General features: G+C 39.2%; 2 protein-coding genes across 3 annotated transcripts in view; one reads left to right on the top strand and one right to left on the bottom strand.

Moving 5' to 3' along the window:
• rbm38 (RNA binding motif protein 38) overlaps nt 1-19,022 on the top strand; it is a 34,205-nt gene extending 15,183 nt beyond the window's left edge. For both annotated transcript variants that reach the window (XM_020929832.2, XM_020929831.2), the window contains exon 4: nt 16,595-19,022. In XM_020929832.2, the coding sequence (XP_020785491.1) occupies nt 16,595-16,946 (352 nt within the window). In that variant the 3' untranslated portion in view covers nt 16,947-19,022. The remainder of the gene's footprint in view (nt 1-16,594) is intronic.
• Nucleotides 19,023-21,897: 2,875 nt separating this feature from the next.
• On the bottom strand, nt 21,898-23,031 carry mipb (major intrinsic protein of lens fiber b). Its single transcript, XM_020929684.2, has 4 exons — nt 22,672-23,031; nt 22,302-22,466; nt 22,156-22,236; nt 21,898-22,083 (listed from the first exon to the last, which is right to left on the bottom strand). Exons 1-4 carry the CDS (start codon nt 23,029-23,031, stop codon nt 21,898-21,900), a joined length of 792 nt encoding a protein of 263 aa, XP_020785343.2.
• Between the last annotated feature and the right edge of the window lie 1,196 nt (nt 23,032-24,227).

Genomic DNA, 24,227 nt, shown 5'->3' with positions numbered 1-24,227 from the left:
CTAAAATGTAAGTTGCTGCGGGAAAAGTCTAAATAACTTCAAGGTTTATCAACAATCAACACTGGCAATTAAAAGAGTTGCTTCTTAAATTCTTACAGTTATTTAGTTAATTTGAATATCATTGTTTTTCTTCACTTGTATGAAGTGTATTGAACTGGAAAGCTTCTGTCTGTTGTGTGGGCTCCCGGGGGACCATGGCACTGCTGCCTCTGTCACAAACAACAGAAAGATCAACTCAAGCCTGTCGCAGTAAATAAGGAAAAATTGAACCAAATGTGGCTCTGAGGTACAGCTGTGAGGAGAGGGGCACTCAAATTACTTTCGGGTTAGGTGTTTATATTTTTATAGTGCAAGATTCATCGCTATTGAATCTCAACTGAATCAGTTGTTTAGGTAATGGATGGCAGGACACACATCTCTTAGTTACATTGTACTTTGTCATGAAATACCTAAAAGGTAAATGCACAAACACGATGCTTGCTGATAGGGGCCGATATTTCACGTGGGCATGTGATACGTCCTTAAAAATCTTGGACTCTCTACATTCTGTTCATTTAATCCAATTTACAGACAGATAAATGTCCTAATATGTGGCTCTGCATCAGTATTTATCTGCGGTGTCATTTGTCTGTGTGTGTGTCCGTACTGTCCCTGAACACACCACAGAGTCGCGTCACTCACGTGTGTTTGTTTACATGTGCATAGATCCAAACATTGAGATTATATTCTTTTTACGGACAATCGGTTTGAGTCTGGATTAAAAGTTCATTTATTAGTGCAGACTTGTGATCTGAGAGGAGCCTGTGTGAGCGGTGAGTGTTGGAAATATGTCGACTTTGAAGCTAGTTTTGGTCATTTGTTATGGGTTAGCTGCTGTAGCTCCTGCACATAAACAGGCTGTTTTCTATTGGCCTGTTGTAAATTGACTACATTAGCCGTATATTTGTTACTGGACCTGCATTGATATGTAAATGAGCTGTGAATAGACATGTGAATTATGACATTTGCGCATATAATTAATTACCGCGGCGTGCACATATTACGTATTTACGGCTAAAGGCTAATAGCGCTAGTTTCTTTACTAGTTATGGATCGGTCGCGAACGAGAGACTGCTCTTTGAAGCGCACGATGGGAGCCTGATCCTTATTAGGACCCGTGTTTTCTCTTTCTCTCACTTTTTTTCTCTTCACGTCGCATGCAGACTCGTGGCAGTTTGACAGCGGCAGCGGCTGAAAACAAAACTTTGAGAAATTTGCGTGTACATAGGATAAAAAAAACTAGCATATTTGGCTGTAGTTTAGCATAAAATAAATAAACCAGGACTAATCTTGGGCACGAGATAGAGACCGAGTCCCGACACTCAGTCCTGGTTCAGTTTTGGTTTAGTCCTGTTTTACACGTGGTCTAGATCTGTTTTAGTCCTGGTTTAGTCCTTTTTCAGTCCTGGTTTAGACCTGGTTCAGTCCTGATTCAGTCCTGCTTTAGACGTGTTTTAGACCTGCTTGCAACGAAACAATCTGAAGAGCCGCTTGGGAGCCAAAAGAACCAGCAGCTTTTAGTGAGCCAAGCCAAAAGAGCCGGTTCTCTAAAAACAACTAGAATACCCATCACTAGTGTCTAGAACAGGGGTCGGCAACCCAAAATGTTCAAAGAGTCATATTGGCCCAAAAATACAAAAACCATACCTGCCTGGAGCCGCAAAAAATGAAAAGCCTTATATAAGCCTAATATGAAGGCAACATAGGCTGTCAGTATATTAGCTATATAAGCCTACTATTAAAATGACTAAGTAGGCTACAAATACAAAATGAGCATTCACGATTACACAAACCCCTTTTGCGACCCTCTCATTCTCGGTGCGCCGTCTGTAGCCACTGAAATCAGGTGGTTAGTGTTTATTCCTTTGTCATTTAGGCCCCGTTTACACATACACGGGTATTTTTAAAAACGGAAACATTTCCTTTCATTTGTACACATCGTTTACATGCAAACGGTGAATTCGCCTCTGAAAACTAATCTTTCTAAAAACTCTGGCTAGACTGGAGATTTTGGAAAACTCCGGTTTCACGTTTGTGTGTAAACTGAGATAAACTGAGTTTTAGGAGCTGACGCACTGAAAGTGCGACCGATGTTTACCTGTTGCTTTGACGACGATGATGGAAGTATTCAGAGCAGCAGTCGCATTTCTTCTGATCGTGCTGAGCTCGGGCAGGAGCGCCAAACACACGGGAGCAGTCAGCGCGCAGCTCCTCAAGACGGGGCTGGGGGTCCAGTGTTGGTCAGATTGTCCTGAGGCTTCGTCCTCCATGTCCTGGTTCCAGACCTGGGTGAGCAAGACCGGGTCCGAGTGCTTCAGTGCTGTCATCTGCGCGCTGGTTTCGTGCAGGAAAAGCGAGTTGGCTGGTTCCGAGGGGGTGCAAAGCATCCGGACAGAAGCGTGAATCCCTTTTGGTTCGTTATATGTTGTTCTGAGCGGTCCGTCTGCGCACGTGTTTTTTTGTTTGTTTTTTTTCCGGGGAAAGCGCTTCTCAGGTGGAGGCGCCGGACACCACCCTCCACTTCAGCTCATCTATTTGTTCTGCTGAAACACTTTTCATGTGTTTGCACTGATGGATCAGATTCATGACCAGAGATGAACGCGGGTTTTACCCCTAAAGAAACCATATTAAAACAACAACAACAAAAATCATTCCTTTTCCATTTTCACTCATTTTTGAAAAAGCTCCAGGGAGCCACTAGAGGAGTGCTAAAGAGCCGCATGCGGCTCTGCAGTCGCGGGTTGCCGACCCCTGGTCTAGAATGTGATGCAAAAATGCCATTAAGCCAACCTACTGTCTGTAAATATGATGTAAAGAGGCAGAATAACAATAAATGTTGCCTAAATAAACCCAATTTAAAATCCACCAGAGCCAAACGAAAGTTTTTTAAACAATTCAACATTTACAGTGAATTTTTACATCACTAACTATATCGGCGATTATATCAGCTATCAGCAGCTCCAACTCCCATTATATCAGTTTCATATCGGCCACAGCAAAATCCATATCGGTTGGGCTCTAATTTCTATTATTGATAATAAAATTTTTTCCAGATGCTCAAAGTCACTTACCAATTTATGTATTATTCACTCCACACTCAGTGCTGAAAAACTACTGTTATATCCACAAGTGCCCTTGGGCAGACTGATGGAAGCAAGGCTGCCAGTCTGTACCACCTTTCATATTAGGCAGTGGGTGTGACCTACCTTTCCTAAAGACACAACCTCCTTCACCCTGGACACTGCCTCCAACTCCTCCGGGGGGACCCTGAGGCTTAATACTCCAGCCAAGACATAGTCCCTCCAGCGTGTCCTGGGTCTTCCTCGGGGCCTCCCTTCGGTGGGACATGCCCGGAACCCCTCCCCAGAGAGGTGTCTATGAGGCTTCTTCCGTGTTACTGAGCTTCTCATCCTATCTCTAAAGGAGCTCCCAGCCACTCTGTGGAGGAGTAGTTGGCACACACCCTTCGGTCCCCCTTTCATAAACAGAGGGACCACCAGCCCGTTCTGCCAGGCCAGAGGTACTGTCCCTGACCGCCATGCAGTGTTGCACAGTCAATCCCCACAACATCCAGAGACTTAAGATACTTGCCACTGAGGAGCTTGCCAACCACGTCAGTGACTTCAGCCAGGGTGATGGACAAGTCCGCCTCCGAGTCCCCAGCCTCTGCTTCCTCCTCCACAGCTACAAGCGGCTGCATTGACAATAGAGGCTGAGAACATAGCCCACTCGAACTCCATGTCCCCAGCCTTCCCTGTAATCTGGGAGAAGCCCTGCCGGGGGTGTGAGGTGAAGGTCTCCCTGACAGAGGGCTTTGCCAGGCCTGAAGAACATGTTATCTGAAACCCAGTAATATCATGTTCTCAAACTAAAGAGTGTGTTTACACTCATTGGTTTGGTTCAATCTCCTTGGTCTTATTAACTTATTGGTCTCCATAAGTTAGTAATATCTAAAACTTGCTAACTCTTGTTATAATTTGTTCTGAAATGCATTTTTTGTGTATTAGTTTAGCAGTACATTATTCAGTTGGATCTCGAATGTTGACAGTCCTGGATATATTCAAAATGTGCTTTGTGAAGATATTTATTGCCAATCTCAATTTCATGTGTTTCAGCCTGGTGTAACTGTAGGACTCTGTCAGAAAATAACATAAAATAATCCTTTTCACATTTACATCAAAATTGGTAAATACCTCATCACATTGGCAGATAGGTGTTACAAGATTTATACAGTGTTTTCAGGACTCAATCCCAAGCCTATCAAATAACATGTCATAATTTATAGAAATCTATTTGGATATTCCTATAGTAGTAGTAGAAGCAGTTGTAGTACTAGGGTTGTCAGAAGTATTGAAAATAAGATACTAATCAATACTAAAACTAATATCGAAACAAGACACTTATTGGGCAAGTATCTATGCTGCAAAAAATGTGCACAATTTGAGATTTCCTGAACAGTTTTAATATAATTTTGAGCTTTAACATAACTAGTCTAGGCCTGTACTATTGACTTAAGAAAGCTGGAACAATATATTTTGGCACTCAGTGTCAATTCAACTTCTTTATAAAAGTGAGGAGTTTTTTGTTTTTAAAAATCCCCCTTTATTTGCATTGTGTCACTGACATAAAATAGTTTCAGTATTATAATTTTTTGCAATATTTATTTGTAGCAATATATTGTGCTTCAAAATGTGTTTTTGTGACAGGCCTAATAAGATCTCATGGTAACATAAAGAAAGTAGAATCATTTTGTGTATGAAAATTTCTATTACTAAAAAAGAATCATGTTTTATCTTCATTGTGAATGCACCCGGTCTCATCAATGTTTAAATGAATGAAATGCTCCAAAGATGTTCGCAGACTGAGTTTATTTCTGTGCGAGAACAGAGAGGCTGCGTGGGTGAGGGTTTGTGGGGGGCATTTCCTGTGAAGAAGACAAACCCACCCACACCTGCGCCTGCTGCTGCCAGGCACTGCAGATCTGTGACTGTACCGCAGGATCATATTTTACATTTAAAGAAATAGCTCAAGTTTTGGTTCTTCAATATTTTACATGAAGTTCCGTCCAAGAAAATATTTGGCTTTCTGAGTACCATCAGATCTAGGTCTATAACAGGACTATACTAGATCTAACTTTGGGCTACTCCAAGTCTTGCAGCGAGTATTGGACTAAAATGAACAAAAGGTTAAGAACATGAAAACTAGACAATCTTTTGCTCTCCGAAATGATTAATTATTTAAAGGTGCATTGTGTAACTTTTCTGGTGGAGGAAGAAGTTATTGCTTTGTCTAGAATGTTTCACAGTATGGTATTAAACCTTTCTATCTTTATAGGAGACCAAAAAAGACCAAGTTACAGGTCAGATCTGTGGAGAGGCAACCCCACTCACACTCAGAATCCTGCACCGGGTCATTTTACGGGCGGGTGGGAAGTGATTACACACGGGTGGGTTAGGACTAAATCAAGATTAAACCAGGACTACACCAGGACTAATCTTGGACCTAAGAGAGAGAGAGAGAACCCCAAGCTTGCAGAGCAGGGTGTTCACAAAGCACGATCTGGTGATGGCTGCACTTACCTCTGTGCGGCGCAGAGCTCTACGGCTTTTGCCTGCGGTCACTCTATGGTCTATGCGGGTGCACCTCCGGACCAGTCCCGACAATGAGTCCTGGTTCAGTTCTGGTTTGGTCCTGGTTTAGTCCTGGTTTAGTCCTGTTTTAGTTCCATCCTGGTTTAGTCCTGGAATCAGTCCTGGGTTAGTCCTTCTGAGTTAGTTCTTCTGCTCAGTAAATAATGCCTGTGAAGTGAGTCGCGTCTGTGAATTTATGTTGTAATGAAGAAAGCGTAACCATTTCATTTCATGTTGTGATTGTAATTCTTAAAGTTGTAATATTTCAAGTCGTAATGTTATGTTAACGGGTCCGGGTGGGTGCGGGTTTAACTTTGATAAAATCATGGGTTAACAGGCAGGTGCGGTGCTGTACTCTGTGAGTGCGGGCGGGTGCGGGTCTCCAAAAATAGACCAGTGCAGGACTCTGCTCAGAATGCATGTTTTTCTAGGTATAAAACCTGATGTACTTAAATAAATGTAAGTTAGAGCTCTTCATTGTCATTCTGTGGAACATTTCAGGCAGAGCAATGACATATCCATAAGAAACAAGCATGTGACAGCCCCCCAACCAAAAAGTTACATAGTACAACTTTAAATATAAATCAGTTTGCAGCCTTACGTTATAATATTCTGCTTCTTCAATATTCAGTCTATTGTCTTTCATTGAGTCACCAGAGATTTTGCACACAAAGCCAGCCCTCAGGTGTGGACTCTATAACCCAGGGACCCAATTAAGACAAGACTCGGCTGTAACTGAAAATGTACAAATCAGGCAGAATTAGAAGAATCTTTTGTTCTACTAATCTACAGTGCTTACAGGGATGTCATGTTTTTTAGTGTTAGGCTACAATTACTAAGGGGTGAAACATTGCAATTACGAATGCTAAAGAACAGTGAAAGAGTAATTGGTCAGACTTACTTAGTGGATAATAAATTTAAGTTGGGTAATGTTGAAGGTCCTATATTATGCAAAAATCACTCTTTTGAGCTGTAAGCCATGTTATAATGTTGTTACCTTCTCAAAAATATACCTGGAGTTGTTTTTTGTTTCACTGACACATGTTTGAGAAATCCTTTTATTATTAGTCTGTCTTCATCTCCGAAGCTCAAAAGGCTCTGTTCCTCCTTGTGGTGTTATGATGCAGTAGTTTTCAAGTTAACAGCTACTCGGGATGTAACAATATCCAAGTCTCATGATACGATATTCTCATGGTATGAAGCTCACAGTGTGATATTTATTGCAATATCGCGGGAAAGCTCACAATATGGTGGGAGGCTCACGATTAGGGATGTAACAATATCCAAATCTCTCGGTACAATATTTTTACAATATACATCTCACGGTACAATATTTATTGTGATATTTTGTGGAATATTCTACTTTTTCCTCTTAAAATGCCTTGACAAGACTTAATCCAAAGGACTAAGACTTAAAAGTGCTTAGAACTGTTATTTCTTCTTGTAGTCTACACTGAAATGGACCAAAGGATCATGGCCTGTGTAGTTCTCTGTCTTTTTTTTTTTGTTGTTGTTAATTTTTTTTTAGCTATTTCTGCATCTTAACTCTTAATTTAAGCAAAGAGACTTGCAATTATATATATTGTGATGGTATTTAATCACATTTAACATTTTACTGATTGCACTGTCCTCCTCATCAGTGGATAACATGCCAAAATCTGACCAGTCAGCCAAGTTTAACAGTTCATATTTGACACTCAAATGTTAATGTTCCTGGATGTGAATACTGACTTAATGAAGAATCGCATTATCTGTCTGTAACATCACACTTCCTCTCCAAAATCCCCCTCTTTTCGCAGTCGTCAGCGCATTTGGTTTTGTTCAAATCAAACTGATCACTGAGCTGAAAGGTCAGAGCTGATGACGACCTTCAAGTCCGTCAGCCTCCCCCCAGCAAAGTCAACAAACATACACACTCCCTGTCTCTCCTTCTCTCTCTCTCTGCCTTTCTCTCTCTCTCTCTCTCTCTCTCTCTCTCTGTCTCCCTATAACTTCCCTCTCTTCCTGTCTCTTTCTGTCTTGTCTGTTTCTTTATCTCTTTCTCCTCTCTTACTCATGTATCCCATCTTCTCTCTCACCCACTCTCCATGCCCTCTGTCCCTTCTCTCTTTCACTTACTCCATCTCCTTTCTCCCTCTCCCTTTCTCCAATCCTTCATTTACTCTCCCGATATTACCCTTTGTCTTCGTATCTCTTCTCGCTCCCTCTGCTCTCCCTCCACATCTGTCATCTCTCACACTCATTTGTTTCTCCATCTGCCTTATACTCTCTCTCCCTCTCTTCATCCTCCTCTCTCTATCTCTACCATCTCTTCTCTGTGGCCTCAACCCCTCTGTCTCTCATCAATCCTCCCTCTCTTCCATACTCAGTCTTTGGAAGAATACTTTGAAAATGTATTTAGTTACAGAATACTGAATATTGCATTAAATTGTATTTTATATTCCTATACATGGGGTACTGCATTTTGAATTTAAAATACTTTTTCATCGAGTTGCATTTAAATAATAGAGTAAAGACCACGCGGCATTAAAAACAACTTTATCTTTGTTTCACTGTTTGTTATGCATTTTCTGTCACTAATTGGAGATGGAAAACTCACACATGCCTCACCACAAGAACAAATTTCATATTTTTCTCACTAGTTATGTGCAATTTGAAGCCTAAATTGTGAGATCAAGTACCACAATGTATTCACTTAATTTTAGGCAAGTAACTGTATTCTGAATATCACCAAATGAAAGAGCAACTGAGTACATTTACTCAAAAAGTTTATTCTCAGTACATATATTCAGTTACTTCTGAATGTCCACTTTTCCTATCTCTTATCATTGCTGTCTATCTTCCTTTGCCCCCCACTATGCTCCATTTTGCGTTCTCTCTTTCCGTCCCTCTTGTTTTTCTTTCTCTTTCCTTTCTCTATCCTCTGCCTCTGCTCCTATACCCATCTTATCTATCCCTCCATCTCTCTCTCTCTCTCTCTCTCTCTCTCTCTCTCTCTCTCTCTCTCTCTCTCTCTCTCTCTCTCTCTCTCTCTCTCTCTGTTAGTTGAACTGACTCATGTGCACTATTAAAAGCGTTCTGTCCAGTGGCATGAGGCCTGTGATGGCTGATCCTTCACCTCTTCCTCCTGCTCTCTCTCTCCCTCTCTTCTCCCTCCCCCTCTTCCTGTTCCTCTCTCTTGGACCGGGGCGTGATCTGACCCTGCCACTGGGAATGTTACAGTATTAGCATTATTATTATTTGCTACATTATCACAGCCTTGCTCTGGCTCTTGTTTTGGGAGTTAAAGGCGTTGTTCTTGATTTTTTGTCTTAAAAACGTGAAAAACGCAAGTAGTTCTTTTTTTTCAGTTTGCAGTGCTCTGAAGTTCTTCTTCACTTTCCTTATGCATTCAGAGCATCCTAATTATTCATCGCAGTGAGTTTCTAAGCGTTTTCAGGTTTGTTTGTTTTTTTCCCGGAACGCTAGATAGGAGTTTTGCTGTCACGTTAATGCTTACAGTAACTAACATGCTAACATATACTTCCTGATTTTTGGACAATGAAACAGCAGGGACTTAATGCTCAATACAGATTTTTTTTTAAATCTGATTTTTTTGTGAGGTCGTTCACATTTCACATTAAATGTGACTTGTATGTGATCTCCAGTGTGAACTTTAAATGCCCCTAAAGTGTCCCGCATGCGCATTGGAGGACACGAGGACGTCACACGCAGCGAGTGTGCTCAGTGTTTATGGAAGTCGCTTCAACACTAGACTAAACAATGGACTTAAATTGAGCACCTGGAGATTTTAAAGTTGCTGTTGTACCGGAACCAGAACATGTACAGTTTATTTGTTTTAAGGAAGAGATTGAGAAGGAGAAGGACGAGGTAAATATCTGATATGTATTGATTTTAGGAGCACATATCCAAGTGGCCTGGGTCGCATTTGAAAAAATCAGATCTGTGTCATTCAGAGTGTCATTAAAAGATCAGATACAGGTCACAGAGACGTGAAAAAAACAGATTTAGGTCACTTCAGGCTGCAGTCTGAATGCAGCCTTAGATGCAGACAGCACACAGCGGACATATTTTATTATTATATATATTTCATTACCTCAAGAGCTGCTTATATAATATATGTGTACAGGGGGATGGGGAAATAAATGTTGCTCAAATGCATGGGACAAGAATAAGGCCTTTAAATGCATTGTTTTGTTGCAGCAGAATGGAACGTGCATAACAGCTATGAACTACATTGACCATGTTCCTTTGCACTGGTTCAGTACAGCTAACAGAAAGAAATTACTGTTACTTAATGCAATCTTTTGAAACCTAACTGCTTTAACTTGTAATTACTTTTTTACAAATAATTTGAAAATGTCTTCAAAACCACAGCTCTCTGGATTATTGCAGTATGTATTACACTGTGTGGTCAGGGGTGCATATTAAGTGCAATCAAATCACAATTGGAATTAATTAGTTAATATAATGAGCTCTGCAAACATAAATTCTACTCTCACTAATCCCAAAGTTTATGCTTCAGCAAACATTTGAAATACATGTGATTCTTGTATTAGCAGTTCGTATTTAATTGTTCTTTCACATGCCCCTGGTACAGTACATGTGATGTGATATTTTCAAAAATCATTCAACCCTAACAGCACACTATGAGATCTTTATTATGTTACATTCCTCCTGCAACAACTGAACTCACAGGAGTTCAGTTGTTGCAGTTTGTCTTATCTGTAGAAGTGCTGATAAGGTCAGATCAAGTGTTTGCGAGGGAGAGAAACTGGGCTGATAGGATTTTGGATCTATTTGCCATTTTTGGAAGTAGATTTGCAGTTTGTTTAAAAATGCATAATATTCCGTTTATGCTGCATAATTTATGATCCAGGAATGTTCATACCTGAGAGAAAAAAAGTAAAGTTTATAGACTGCTAAACTATTACAAGAATTTCATGCATTTCATAACATGTTTTAGAGAGTTGCCACGTTATGCCGTTTTATGATCTATGTTATAATGTTGTCTCCTCATCAAAAACATACCTGGAGTTGTGTTTTGTTTCATTAACACAGGTTTAACACACAAACCCTGCATATTTAGGTTAAGTTCTCTCAAACTGAAAACACTCTGTTCCACCTTGTGATGTCATGTGATACAGGAAGTGCTACAGTGTGTTTTTAAACTCCATACACTTAAATTCAAATCATTTGTATAACTTCAGCCCTGTATCTGCCAGTCTCTACTAAACTAAATGCATCTGTTATCGTCTGCTTCATGACAAAACACGTTGCATTTTGAGCCAGGGGTGGCAACAGGGGGGGTTTGGGGGAGCACTAGCCCCCCCATAATACCCAATGCTCCCCCATAGACTGCACATATAAATGGACATAGCTAACAGTGACTTACATTGGAATATTTTCGCCCCTCTCTCTGTGACTGCTGCTGTGAGCCTGGTCATTTTGATCTTAAAATGTTCATATTAACCTTCTCTACCTGATCCCGCTATTTTGACCGTTAAAAATTCCTATTCATAATAGAGTCTGGCTCCAAATTCAGCCCTCTAACTGCTAGCATTGCAAGCTTAATTTGGTTAGTCCACTTTTTTATACAGTCTATGGCTCCTGCATAGCCCCCCCAAAGATTTTTTCATTTTCACAGGGCATTTAATCTTGACACAAAAATGTTCAAATGGCAACCACAAAGTGTTCAAAATGAGACTACAATGAAGCAAGAACTCTATATTGGTTTTTGATGTTTATAAATCACTACCGGGGCTAACCAGGCCTACATTTAAACTTTAAACAGCAAAGCAAACATGGTGGAGTTGGGGGTGTGCTCACAACCATGAAAGACTCTAAATGAACATGTTACGTGAGCACCCCCATTGAGGAACTTAGCACCCTCAAAGCTCCTCCAACCAAAATTGTCTGGCGCCACCCCTGTTTTGAGCTTTGGAGATGTAGACAGACTAATAATAAAGGTCAAATCACGACTGCATGTTTAGATGAAGTAACAGCATTATAATGTAGCTAGATTTTGTGTAATATAGAACCTCTAACTAACTCCAGCCTAATGATTTGCAAATTGTGACCATTCAAATTGTTATTTCCATTTGGGATTACTTATTTTGTATTTAGCCATATGTGAACTAGAGACAAGAGCGCCCATGACCTATCTGTCCCAATTAAATCCTCTTATTCATTCTTGTTATATATTATAGAGCAGTGTATCTACGGCCTTCCTCATGTGTCATTGTGTTGTATAGATGACCATGTACGTGTGTGTGTGTTTGACAGGCAGGGATGATGCCAGGGTCAGGGGCAGACAGCTCAGCTCTGCTCCCTCTCTGTCACATTCAATCAGTCATAGAGCGCACACAGGCACACCGCAAGGGACCACTGCACTACTGCTACTAACAGTGAATGTACACATGGAGAAAATATGTATATGTGAATTAGGTTTGTCAAAAGTATCAAAAATCTTATTCTAAACAGTACAAAAACTAATATTGAAACTAGATACTGATTTGAGCAGGTATCGATACAAAAAAGACACTATCACAGGACAGAAATGAAGTTTTCCTGAACAGCATTAGAATGATCTTGAGCTCTATCAGAACAAGTATAAGAGCACATAGACTAGTATACATGCATGAAACACTATGGAACCTACCTGGATGACTGAGGGATTACACAAATATAAGACCATATGGTGATATAAAATAAAGTACTATGATTTAATGTTTGAAAATCACATTCTATTGTCTAAATAACAACACTAATATCAATACACATGGAAATTCTGTGATTTGTCTGACATGCATTGCAATTGTGATGAAATTTGCAATTTCTGTTTCAATTCACATTTTAACATGTCCAGAAGCCTTAATATTTGAGAGAAGACTGAAATATGAACTAGACTGAGATGTAAAATGCTCAGTTGACAGTTTTAAAAGCATGTGTTACTTTTGTTACTTCTCTTGTCAAGTCAATGACACGTTTGTAAGTGACAGTACAACTTTTCACCTCACATACAAAAAACTCAATAGTCAATAATTTTGAGTACCTTTTACTTATTTATTTTATTTATTCATTATGATTCATATTTGTATTCATCTTCATCCTTACCAGACAATACTATGGCAACATATCGTTGCAATTAGTTACTATGATTTATTTTATTTTTATTTTTTTTTACTATATTATTATTGTTTTATTGTTTCTAAAGCAATAAAAAGTGTAGATCAACTGAAAATGGCTTCTGGATCACTGATGAAACCTTCTTGCTCTAAAGCAGCTTAGACTGATCGGAACATAAATATAAAGGCAGATAAAATAAGGATGCAAACACTGTAGATTATTAAATGAAAAATATATTCTTCCAAAAATGTATCAGTAATTTTACATGAGAACTGATGCTTTTCAACATCATGTCATCATACACTATAGATAGATAATATATTGATTTTGATCCACATGCATACTTTCACGTTGGGCCTGATCCTATACATGAGGTGTTGTCCAGAACACAGCGAGTCGTGTTTTGTGTAAATACAAGAGCAGCAGCTGGTTTGTTGTGTCACCACTGTCTCTGTTTTGGGATAAGCTCTATAGATATGGACACAGATCACTTTATATCACCTTTTCTCATTCACTTCACTCCCCCATTTGAAACACGTCATTGCAAAATCCAAGTTGCATGTACACTTTATGTAATTTAACAATGTTGCTGATGTTACTAACAGGTCACAGTTGATCCTAAGAATTATTTATAATACATATTTAAAAATGATTGTGTTTTTTCTCCATTGGGTTTGTCTAAAACTGATTTAATATTACATTTACTACACCAGAACTAAACCTGGACTGGACCAGAACCAAACTAAGTCTAAATCAGAACTAAAGTGCTCATAGATTCAGTATTGATTTAATATTAGCATAACTTATTTCCTCTAGAACAGAATCTGTGCTGTAACAAAAGGTATCAGAGGCTCAGGTTCATTCAAAGGCAGAAGTGAGGCCAGAGAACAGGGCCTTGCTCTCATTATCACTAATACAATGTGGAGATTAAGCAGTGTACAGTAGGCATGCCACAATGTCAAATACTGTTGTTTTTAGTGGGGGATGGTTCAGGAGAGAAAGAGAGGAGAACGAGAGAGGGAGAATGCACTTTTGCGATCACTGCATCATGTTGTATTTTAATGTAATAGGGGAAAATAGCAAGATTGTTCACTTTAATCCTAGCTTTAAGCCATGTTATTATGCCGTTACCGCAACAAAAACATACCATGGAGTTGTGTTTTGTTTGTTTTCCTTTATGATTAGTAGGTCTACATCTCCAAAACTCAAAATGGTTCAATGGTTCAATGGTTGTGATGTCATGAAGTGGCAGTTTTCAAGTTACCAACTACCTTTTACCTTTAGTTCAGTAGAGATCATCAATTCCAGGGCTGAAATTATCCAAATAATTCTTATAAAGGTGTACGGAGCACTTCCTGTGTTACCACATGACATCTCAAGGTGGAACAGAGTGTTTTCTGTTTGAGAGAAGAACTCAGACAAAATATGCAGTGTTTGTGTGTTAAACACGTGTGAATGAAACAAAACACAACTCCAGGTCTGTTTTTGATGAGCACATTATAACAGATGAAAATAGCATAATATGGGTCCTTTAAATGTTCTATTCTTTATTATGTTCTAGGTTTCACTTCTAGATTTTTTGCATATTTTTATTAAATTATTAAACTAAATTTTACCACATTATCAATTATGATAATGTGGTATAGGTAAGTACCAAAATAGTCTCCACATAGGGTCTAATTCTAAATCCTGCTTTAGTTTAAACCTCTACAAACTACTTCTGAAAAGCATTTAATCCTTGTGTTATCCCAGGAGTTAATATCCGTGCACTTGAATTTGTTCTACAGTATTCTTCAGTACATTTTGATCAATTAAGCGATCCTTATTTCCAGCACGTACCCCCCCATTCACCCCTGTTCAAGACGTTTCTCTGTTTTCTAAATGGGGTTTATTATGTCAGTACAAGGCTTTTAGCATGTAGAAAAGCTGTGCTAATTAGACGAAAACACAAGAGACCTGGGCTATTTAAGGCAAAAGCAACTGAGCAATTTGGCTAATTACTATTAAAGGAGGAGGTTATGAATCCAGTTGGGATGAGGACACTGGCCTGGTGTATACCTCAGTAAAGCATGTGTACATGTGTTTACATCAGATCTGACAGTGAAGGACCCTTTAATGAGTCCTATTCAGTAGATCAAATGTATGAAGGCTGTTACAGTAATGACAGTACAGCAACAACATTAAGTAATGGATATTTCTGCAGTACATACAAGTAGTAGTCGATAGTAATTATTGTACTATATTATAAAAATCTGTGTTAAATGTAATGTCTTTTTTTGTAATTTGCCCCATTTACATGAGAGCTTTAATTCCGATTAAAAATAATTTAATTCAGAATAAAAATGAATTCCACTTTAAAAAGACCATGTAAACACTTAATTCCTAATGATTATTCGGAATTAAACTTAAATCTGAATTAAGTGGGTGGTTTATTCCGATTTTAAAACTGAATGAATTTATTCTGCGATCATGTAAACGTTTATTCCACTTAAAAAATAATTCCCATTGTTCAGCGCATGCGCGTTGGGTCGTCTTTTTTATCCTGGGAACCAGGTCTATGCTAGGGATGTAAAAATAACTGAAATTTCGTGATATCGTATTGCCAGGAGTCTCACCATGGCTTTCACAATATATTAAATTACAAGTTTCTTTGTTTAAATTCATTGTCATGGTGCGTGCATGAGCTAAAAAACAGAGAACTATGTATACCATAATCCTATGCTCTGTTTCAGTCCAATCTACATGATGAAATAACTGATAATTATTTGTATTATGACAGAAAAGTAGCATATTCACAATTTTGTTAGCCTCAAATATCACAATAAATATCGTACCATGAGATGCATATTATGAACATTTTGTATACATAGATTTGAGTATCTCTAAATCGATGGACAAGTTGCACAGCAAACTATAAAAATGTTTTTTCTGTTCCTATCAAATAAATCCATATTAAAAATGTGATTAAATTATTATTTTTTAGTTAAAAGTTACGATAATATTGAGTATTGCAGTTACCATCCTAGTTACTTCTAATTACCGTACTTTTTCCTGTCCATAGAAATGTGTGTAAAACAGTAATAAAGGTGAACAGGGAGCACAGGAGGTCATCTTTTGGTGACAGCAGTGAACCAAAACATAAACAAACATCAGTGTTTGAGGGAGTGTGCGTGTGGACTGGGCTGCCGTTTATTTGAAATGTTTAGACAACAGGAAGTTTAATTACAGTTCAGATTTCATGCTTTTTATACATTGGGTCTGTATGTTTCCTTTTTCCTCATAACCTATAATCAGTCATCTAATACTTTTGGAATAAATTAATCAGAGTAGTATTAGATTACATTAGATTTATCTGTCGCTCTCCCCCTCTATCTCTTTATATATCTCTATCTACCTTTTTTTCTATCTATTGCTCTCTTTCTCTCTATCTATCGCTCCCTCACTATCGCGCTGTCTGTCCCTCACTCCCTCTCTATCTATCTGTCTATCTATCTACATATCTCTCTCTCTCTATCTCTTATCTCTCTCTATCTATTATCTATCTATAAATCTATCTATCTATCGATCTCTCTATCTCTCTATCTTTTTCTCTATCTATTGCTCTCCCTCTATCAGTCTTTCTTTCTATCTATCGCCCTCTCTCACTATCTATCTTTCTGTCTAGTGCTCTCTTTATCTCTGTCTTTTTGTCTCTCTCTATCTCTATCTCTATATATCTCTATCTCTATCTATCTCTCTCTATCTCTTTCTCTATCATGCTCTTTATTTATCTGTCTATCTATGTTGTTTTGTTCCAGGCTGGCGCAGCATTACCTGTACCCTCAGACCTTCGTCCAGCCCAGCCTCCTGCTCCAGTCCCCCCTGAGCTCCGTGCCCGCTCTCACCCCTCAGTACCTGGACTACTCATCTGTCTACGCCCCCTACGTCCAGACGGCGGTAGACCAGTACCCCTACACGCCCTCTCCGTCGCCCTCTGCCGGTGGATACCTTAGCTACGCTCTCTCCCCCGGGACCTCCGCCACTGCCCTCACTGCCCCCACGAACACCCCGAACGCCCTGCACCCTTCTCTGGCTGCGCTCGCTACGATGTCTGCCCCCCCAGCCGCTTTCCTTCACTACCCCGTGCATCAGCCGGATCGCTTGCAGTAAATGGAAGAACTTGATGATTTTTTTTAAATGGAAAAAAGGAAAAAAAAAAAAAAGAACTGATGCAACCTGTGACATCAACTGAACGAGACAGTACAAGGAGGAGTGTGATGCATTCAAAGGGCTTCTCATGTGCACTCTGAATCTTTATAATGTCAATGTTAAAATACTTCATGAAACTATTATGTTATTTTCTGAATGTGGTGCAAAGTGGTAGAGATATGACATTTTATTCTTTATCCTTTTTCTGAAATGAAACATGTTATGCTAATTTAAGATATTAGAGATTTTTTATTCATTCATATACATGGACTTGTGGAAAATATGACATAAACAACTGAAACTTGGAAGGGGCACTTGTTGGTTTGCCTGGAAAGTTTCACAGTATGGCATTAAACTTTTTTATTCAATTACCATGTTGCAGGGAATTATAGGCCCAAACGTAAGCAAGGTTGTCTCTCCATAAATCTGACATCCTGCTTGTCTCCTTGGAGATCGATAAGTTTAATGCCAAAATGGGGAACATTCTGGGCAAAGCAGTATTATCTCCATGGTGACAAATAGGCAAAAAAGTTACCTAGTGCACCTTTAAAGTTACAAAGCAATTATTCAAAACAAAAATCACATAAATGGCGCAATTGCAATGAGTACATCCCTTTAAGTGAACTGTCTATGGACTATGAGACTTCGCCGTGTCCCTGTTTACTTGGTTGTTCTTTTTGACCGTTCAAATCAAATGAACGGTTATATTTATTGTACTATTATTTCTGTCTTTTATTCTGAGCTGGCAGGCTATTACAGTACAATGATAATCACAACGTAACTAAATATGCAATTGTAATGAATAATGCGGACTGAACCGGCTGAGGTAGACAGCACTGGTATATTCATGTTTTAGTAAGTGTTTTAATTAGTGTTTCAGCATTATTTTTGTTCCATAACAGCTCATAATGCAATGTAATGAATGCCTTTGGGTTTAACACTGCATTGGAAATTATCCGGCTGCACAAAAAAGTCCAAAAATGATTGTTACTGCCATATGTCAAGAAACTAAACATATCAAAATATCAGCTGTTTAGGTACATGTTTTAATTACAGAGACAGAGGTGGAAATATGTTAAATACGTAATTATTTAATATTTTAAATGCCAAGTAGTTTTATTTAAAATACAGCCCTACAGTTATGATTCTTGCATAATTTGGTGTGTAATGTAAGCTATATACTTACAGGTTCAAAAAGGAGTTGACAGAAGTAAACTTAATTTATTTGAGTCACTGTGTCAAAAGTTACATTATAAATTGCTCAAATTATCAAACAGTGTTTTTTCTGACACTGTGCCCCCCTATGGTAAATGCATAGAAATGTACACTCAAAAATATGAGATGACTTTGAAGATGCACTATGAATCTTTTCTGATGGGGTCTGCCCTCTGTTTATCTCTAAGGAGATGGTATGGCTTTGCCTGGAATGTTCCGCAGTAGGGAATTTAACAGTTGTTTTTATTTAAGGGAAATATATAAATTTTTACTGAAGGGGGCACGTCTCCACTAACCTGATCTGTAACTTGGCCCGATGGTGTTACCTACACGTCTCCTTAGCCACGAGTTTAATGCCATACTGTAGAACATCTCTGTGGAGACAAGCAAATGCTGTAACTTCTCTCAGAAAAGTTTATGTGCCACCTTTTACAAGTGGAATATGTTGTGTTTTCTATTTAATTATTTTATGTTGATCCAAAGCAAATATTTTAAGCAAATCTTCAAATATCCAGATTCAAAGAACAGGAAATCTTTAATTTAAAAATGTTCAATCATTTATTACATTTCATCAGATGAAACATGTAGTGTAGATGGACTTGTACGCTGTATTGACTTAGTGCTGTGTTTAGTGTGGACTGTGTGAATGAAACAGAGTGCAGTGTACAGCAGTGTCAGGCCCTTTGTCCTTTGTTTCTCCAGCTGCAGAAATACAACCATTCATTACATTGAACTGTCAGAGTCACTGCCCAAAGCCATCCGAGAGCCATGTGTACAACCAATATGCAAAATAAAATCACTTCTTTTTAAAAACACTGGAAATTGATTTGTGTAATTGTGTGCTTTACTACTGTGGTCACTCCAGAAAGGACTAAAAGTTAAAAATACTGTAGTTTTGAATTTGAAATTGCATCTATATTCTGAAATTATGGAAATTTTCAATAGGGTTTAAATGGCCAATATTACGCTACTTTCTGATCTCTGTTAAAATGTTGTTTACTCATCAAAACCATACTTGGACTTGGGCTGTTTTCTTTCATACACATATGGCTAACACACAAACCCTGCATATTTAGGGTGAGTTCTTCTCTCAAACAGAAAACTCCATACACCTTCACTAGAATCATATAATTACAGCACTGGAAGTGCCAATCTCTATTGAAGTACAGTAAAGGTAAAAGGGAGCTGTTAACTTGAAAACTACCACTTCATGACATCTGGAGATTTGGAGATGTTGACAAACTAATAATAAATGGTTACTTCAGCTTGTGAATAAAACAACACAACTCCAGATCTAACATGGTTTAAACATATCAGGAATGCTAGAAATAAATATGATATAGGTTCAATAAATAAATCTAGATATTGTAATATTGTGGATTCTGTGTATGTATGTTGTATGTTTTGTTGCGTGTTATTTTTACCAGTGTTTTAGATTATTTTCTATCATACTACCAGGATATTTAGTCAGTTTCTTCTGGACAAAATCTATCCATGCACAAAGATCTCTCCAAGTAGAATGGCTTGGCTTGATCTGAATGAAACCTTGGAGCTTCTGGCCGTGAGGCGAATTCACCAACCATTATGACACTAGGCTATGTTAAAAAGCCATGCATGTTCATTACAGTCTGTTTTATCATCACTTGTCATTAGTATTGTGTGGCTTCGTCAGTGGAGTTGGGTGGAGTTTATCGCTGATGCAAGAACAAGAAAACAGTGAGAGATAAGAAACATGTAATCAACAGCAAGTAGTAAGATGCAGAATAGTCCTACTAACTATAACAGCTAGATATTGTTTCTATTGCAGTAAAGTAACCATGCCGGATATAGCTTTCCAAACAGATTTAATTGTTAATGTATCCTAGTTTTCTGCATAAAACATATCACTATTCTCTCAGGGTTATAGGGCTACAATAATATTATCATAATATTCTTGGGTGATGAAAAACTAGCATAGTTTCCATAGCAATTAATAATTCAAAACTAAATATTAGGCCCTCTATATCTTTTGAGTGGGCAAAAGTCCTCAAAATATCCCGTATAAACAAAAAGCAGCTAAATAAATTGATAACATTTGGCTGTACGTATTGGACTTTTTAAGACATAACCATAGACAGTCTAAGGGCATAACAGTGACGCAGTTAAAAGCCTGTTCAGTGAAAACCCAGGTCTAGTATTTGAGAAGCTGTAAGCCCCCTGCGCCCCCTAGCGGACACTGACGTGACCATCGCTAACAGCTAATCCGTCCTATTTATTTATTTATTATTATTATATATATATATATTTTTTTTTAATTACAGTAACACAACAACATGACAAAGCAACATATGTTTGTAGATACAATATAGTAAATAAATAATAAATGATAAATAAGTGGCTAATCCGTCCTATTACGTCTCGACTAAAATGGATATGACGTAAGGTGAGAGTTTATTAGCATTTTTTTTTTTTAAACTCTTTATTACTGTTATTGTAAATGAACTACAGTAACAAAAATCGTTTCCTGAAAAGGATTATTAAGGTATATCTAATCTTAATATCTAATATAGAGCCAAGATACTGGACATTATCTTAGCATGCTCTTAGCACGTGTCCTCATGTATAAATGGGCAAAGGCTAAATCCTTAACCCTTACATTATATATATATATATATATATATATATATATATATATATATATATATATATATATATATATATATATATATATATATATATATATATATATAATATATATATATATATATATATATATATATATATATATATATATATATATATATATATATATATATATATATATACATATATATATACATATACACATATATTGTTTTTTTCAATTATAAGACACAAACGACATACTATCATTTTGAATGTTTATTACTGAAATGAAATACCATTGAAATGCCTTGTGCTGCCTGTAGTTAAAATAATAATAGGACTCAAAGAAGCTCTCACGGTTTGTCTGCTGTTAACAGACCATTCAAAGTCTGGGACAACATTTTCTGAGCTGAGTTATGTAAAAATGGATACCAGTAAATACCACAGTGAGGGGAGGAGAAAGTTTGGGTCTTTGACAAAATTCAACACAGTAATGGTACAAAACAGGTGAGTGGTAAAATAAAACAAAATAATAAGAACTGAATATGCAGTCTTGGCCACGCATACACACATATACACACTGGAACAAACTCCCTCACTCGCAGCCACTCTTTCGATCTCCAAAAGTCTCCAATCAGACCAACAAACCCACAAATAAAACGTAATGAGCTGAAATGATGAAACCCTGGTCAAGCTAATGGAATAATACATCCACGTCCTGTGTCTGAAGTGCAGAAAACTAAAAAGAACTTAAACTGAGAAATTCCGATGTTTAATGTGAAGCATGCCCATCATCACTGTTTAACCTGAAACGACCACAAACCCAGATAGATGCCCTCTTTCCTGTACCCGCCCATGTAAGCTTTAGCCCACCTCACCCGGACTCTACCACCTCTGCTCCATCTCAGGTTTTCACTTTCCCTTTGGAGAAACACTAATGCAATTGGGAGACAGAGCTGCTGTTTAAGGCCCATCACTTATAAAAACAATGAAGAGTGTCCTTCTGGAGCATGCTGAACTCTTGTGGAAGTGTATGATGCAGATGGTGGTGAGGTGGGCCGTCCCTGGTCTCCGCAGCCTGCCCCGGGGCAGTTTATAGGGCTTGTGTCTTGAGCTCGATGGGCTCTCCACGAGGGTCCTGCTGGCTCTCGCTCTCAGGCGGGCGGCTGCCCTTCAGTGTGGCCAGGCGCTCAGAGAGACCCCTCATACGGGGGAACAGCATGAAGTCATACAGCAGAGCACCCATAGCACCTCCGATCATGGGACCCACCCAGTACACCTGCAAGTACCAAAGGTTTAACATTTTATAACAGAAGGCTAGAGTAGCACCTGTCAAATGACAGGGTCTTACCCAGTGGTTGATGAAGTTTCTGAAGAGCACGGCAGGAGCAAAAGACCTGGCAGGATTCATTCCAGCTCCAGTGTAGTACATCTAAAGACACACTTGTGTTAAACTGTGTTTGGGCATGTGTCTGTAAAAGCCTATGCAGCTCTTACCCCCATGAGGTGTCCAATGGTGACGGAGAAGCCGATGGAGAGGGCAGCGGAGCCCAGGCGCCCGTTCCTCCGCTCATCAGTGACGGCGAAGATACAGACAACCAGCTGCATGGTGAGGAAGACCTCCACCGTGGTGCCCATGCCCAGGCTGATGCCCGGCTGCAGCTGCAACACACAGGTACTCAGTCTGAGCAAAGCTTTAACAACTTCTGTCTAAACTGCAGTGAAGTATCTGTAATCACAGTGTTGATACTGATAAAGTGTGTTCTAAGTATAGTATAAGTATAGTGTTTATAGCTGTAAAGTGTACTTACAGTGTTCATAGTAGTAATATTTAGTTACAGTGTTTATAGTTGTAAAATGTACTTACTGTGTTCATAGCCATGTTGCCCCTCATGTTTCCAGGAGTCACTCCGTACAGAACAGCTGCTCCGGCCACAGCCCCGAGGCACTGGGCTGCTATGTAGAAGACTGCCCTGAACAGGGACATCTGAGAGCCCACCAGGTAGGCGAAGGTAACCGCAGGGTTGATGTGCCCTCCGCTGATGTGGCCGATGGACTGGATAAGGGTGGCAGCCGCCAGCCCGAAGCACAGGGCCACGTGGAGCACGTGGTGAGGGCCCGTGGTCCAGCGCAGAGCGGCGCCCATCCCAAAGAAGACGAAGAACATGGTGCCAAAGAACTCCGCGAACACCGCCCGCCAGAAGTTCATAGACCTAAACTCCCACATGGTGATGACCTGGCTGTAGATTCTCACCAAATAAAGACTTAAAGGTGAGTCAAGAAAAGGTCAGATTAACCTTTTCAGTCCTCAGATTTTAAAATAACAGAGATCTCCCGTTTTTGACAGTTTCTGAACTGACCAAGTCTTGTCAGTTCAAAGACTCTGGATCTGAAAACAGACAATCCACTCAACTCCTCACCACGAGATGTGGTAAAGTCAACTGTGCTGCAGTCTGCCTCCTGTGTCCAGCGCTCGCAAAGACATAAGTGTGAGTGATGGGAGATCTCAGGGAGGGTCAGGACCTGATGGGCATCAATGCTATAGGGGAGATTCTACAGAAGAGACAGGGATCACAGTGTCTGCTGGACTTTTAGCCTCTCTGACGGAGCGGAGAGGGCCCAACCGGGGCTTTATAACACCCCCCCAGGGGCCCCCGTGACGCCATAATCCCCCACAGAGTCCAGGGCGGGGGTGTCCCAAATCAAACAAACCTCAGCCCTCTGCAGACCCCTCTCTCTGCCCACCCCTCACCTCTCTCTCTGCCATAGTGAGGCAGAGGACACTAGAACCTGAGCATAGAACTTCAGCACAGCTTTTCACACAGATTGTAGGTTTATTCATATACTTAATGATACTGTAAAAAGATACAGGTATTTTTTTTTTATATATTTCTTTTAAATTAAACGTGGCTCTGTCATGTGTTTACATATCATATCGGTCATAATCACAGGCACAATGGCTCCTGAACAAAGCAAAGTGCACACTCCAATAACACACATGTGGATAATGTAGAGGGGCCTCCGGATGGACGGAAGTCTGCAAAGCTAACAACACACAACTGACCCATACATTAAAAGCCTGACCCTGTGAAACCATTGTCTGCATTTCACCTTTATTATATTTATATAGAAAACATTACCCTTTGAAATTATCATGATTTTTATATATCAAAAAGGAACAGACTATATTCTCTGATGTTTCCTTACAGTTGACATTGTGTTCTATATTGTTTGGGGTCTAGCTCTCACTTGAACTTGACATAGGACTTGGTTGCTTCAGTCTCACTAGAAACAAACCATTTTCTAACTTGCGTGCAGAGGTTTGTTGTTGGTAATAGAAGTTTAGTGGGAACATGTTTGCAGTGGGCCGCTAGCAGAGCATTTAGTGTGGACGTTGGGTGTGAGGGCAGGGGAGAGGGGCCA

The sequence above is a fragment of the Boleophthalmus pectinirostris genome, unplaced genomic scaffold (genome assembly GCF_026225935.1).
Source record: "Boleophthalmus pectinirostris isolate CB_2022bp ecotype Guang Dong unplaced genomic scaffold, ASM2622593v1 HiC_scaffold_8, whole genome shotgun sequence".
NCBI classification, from domain to species: Eukaryota; Metazoa; Chordata; class Actinopteri; order Gobiiformes; family Gobiidae; genus Boleophthalmus; species Boleophthalmus pectinirostris.
Note: the sequence above shows the minus strand (reverse complement) of the source record. Positions and strands in the feature narration are given on the sequence as shown.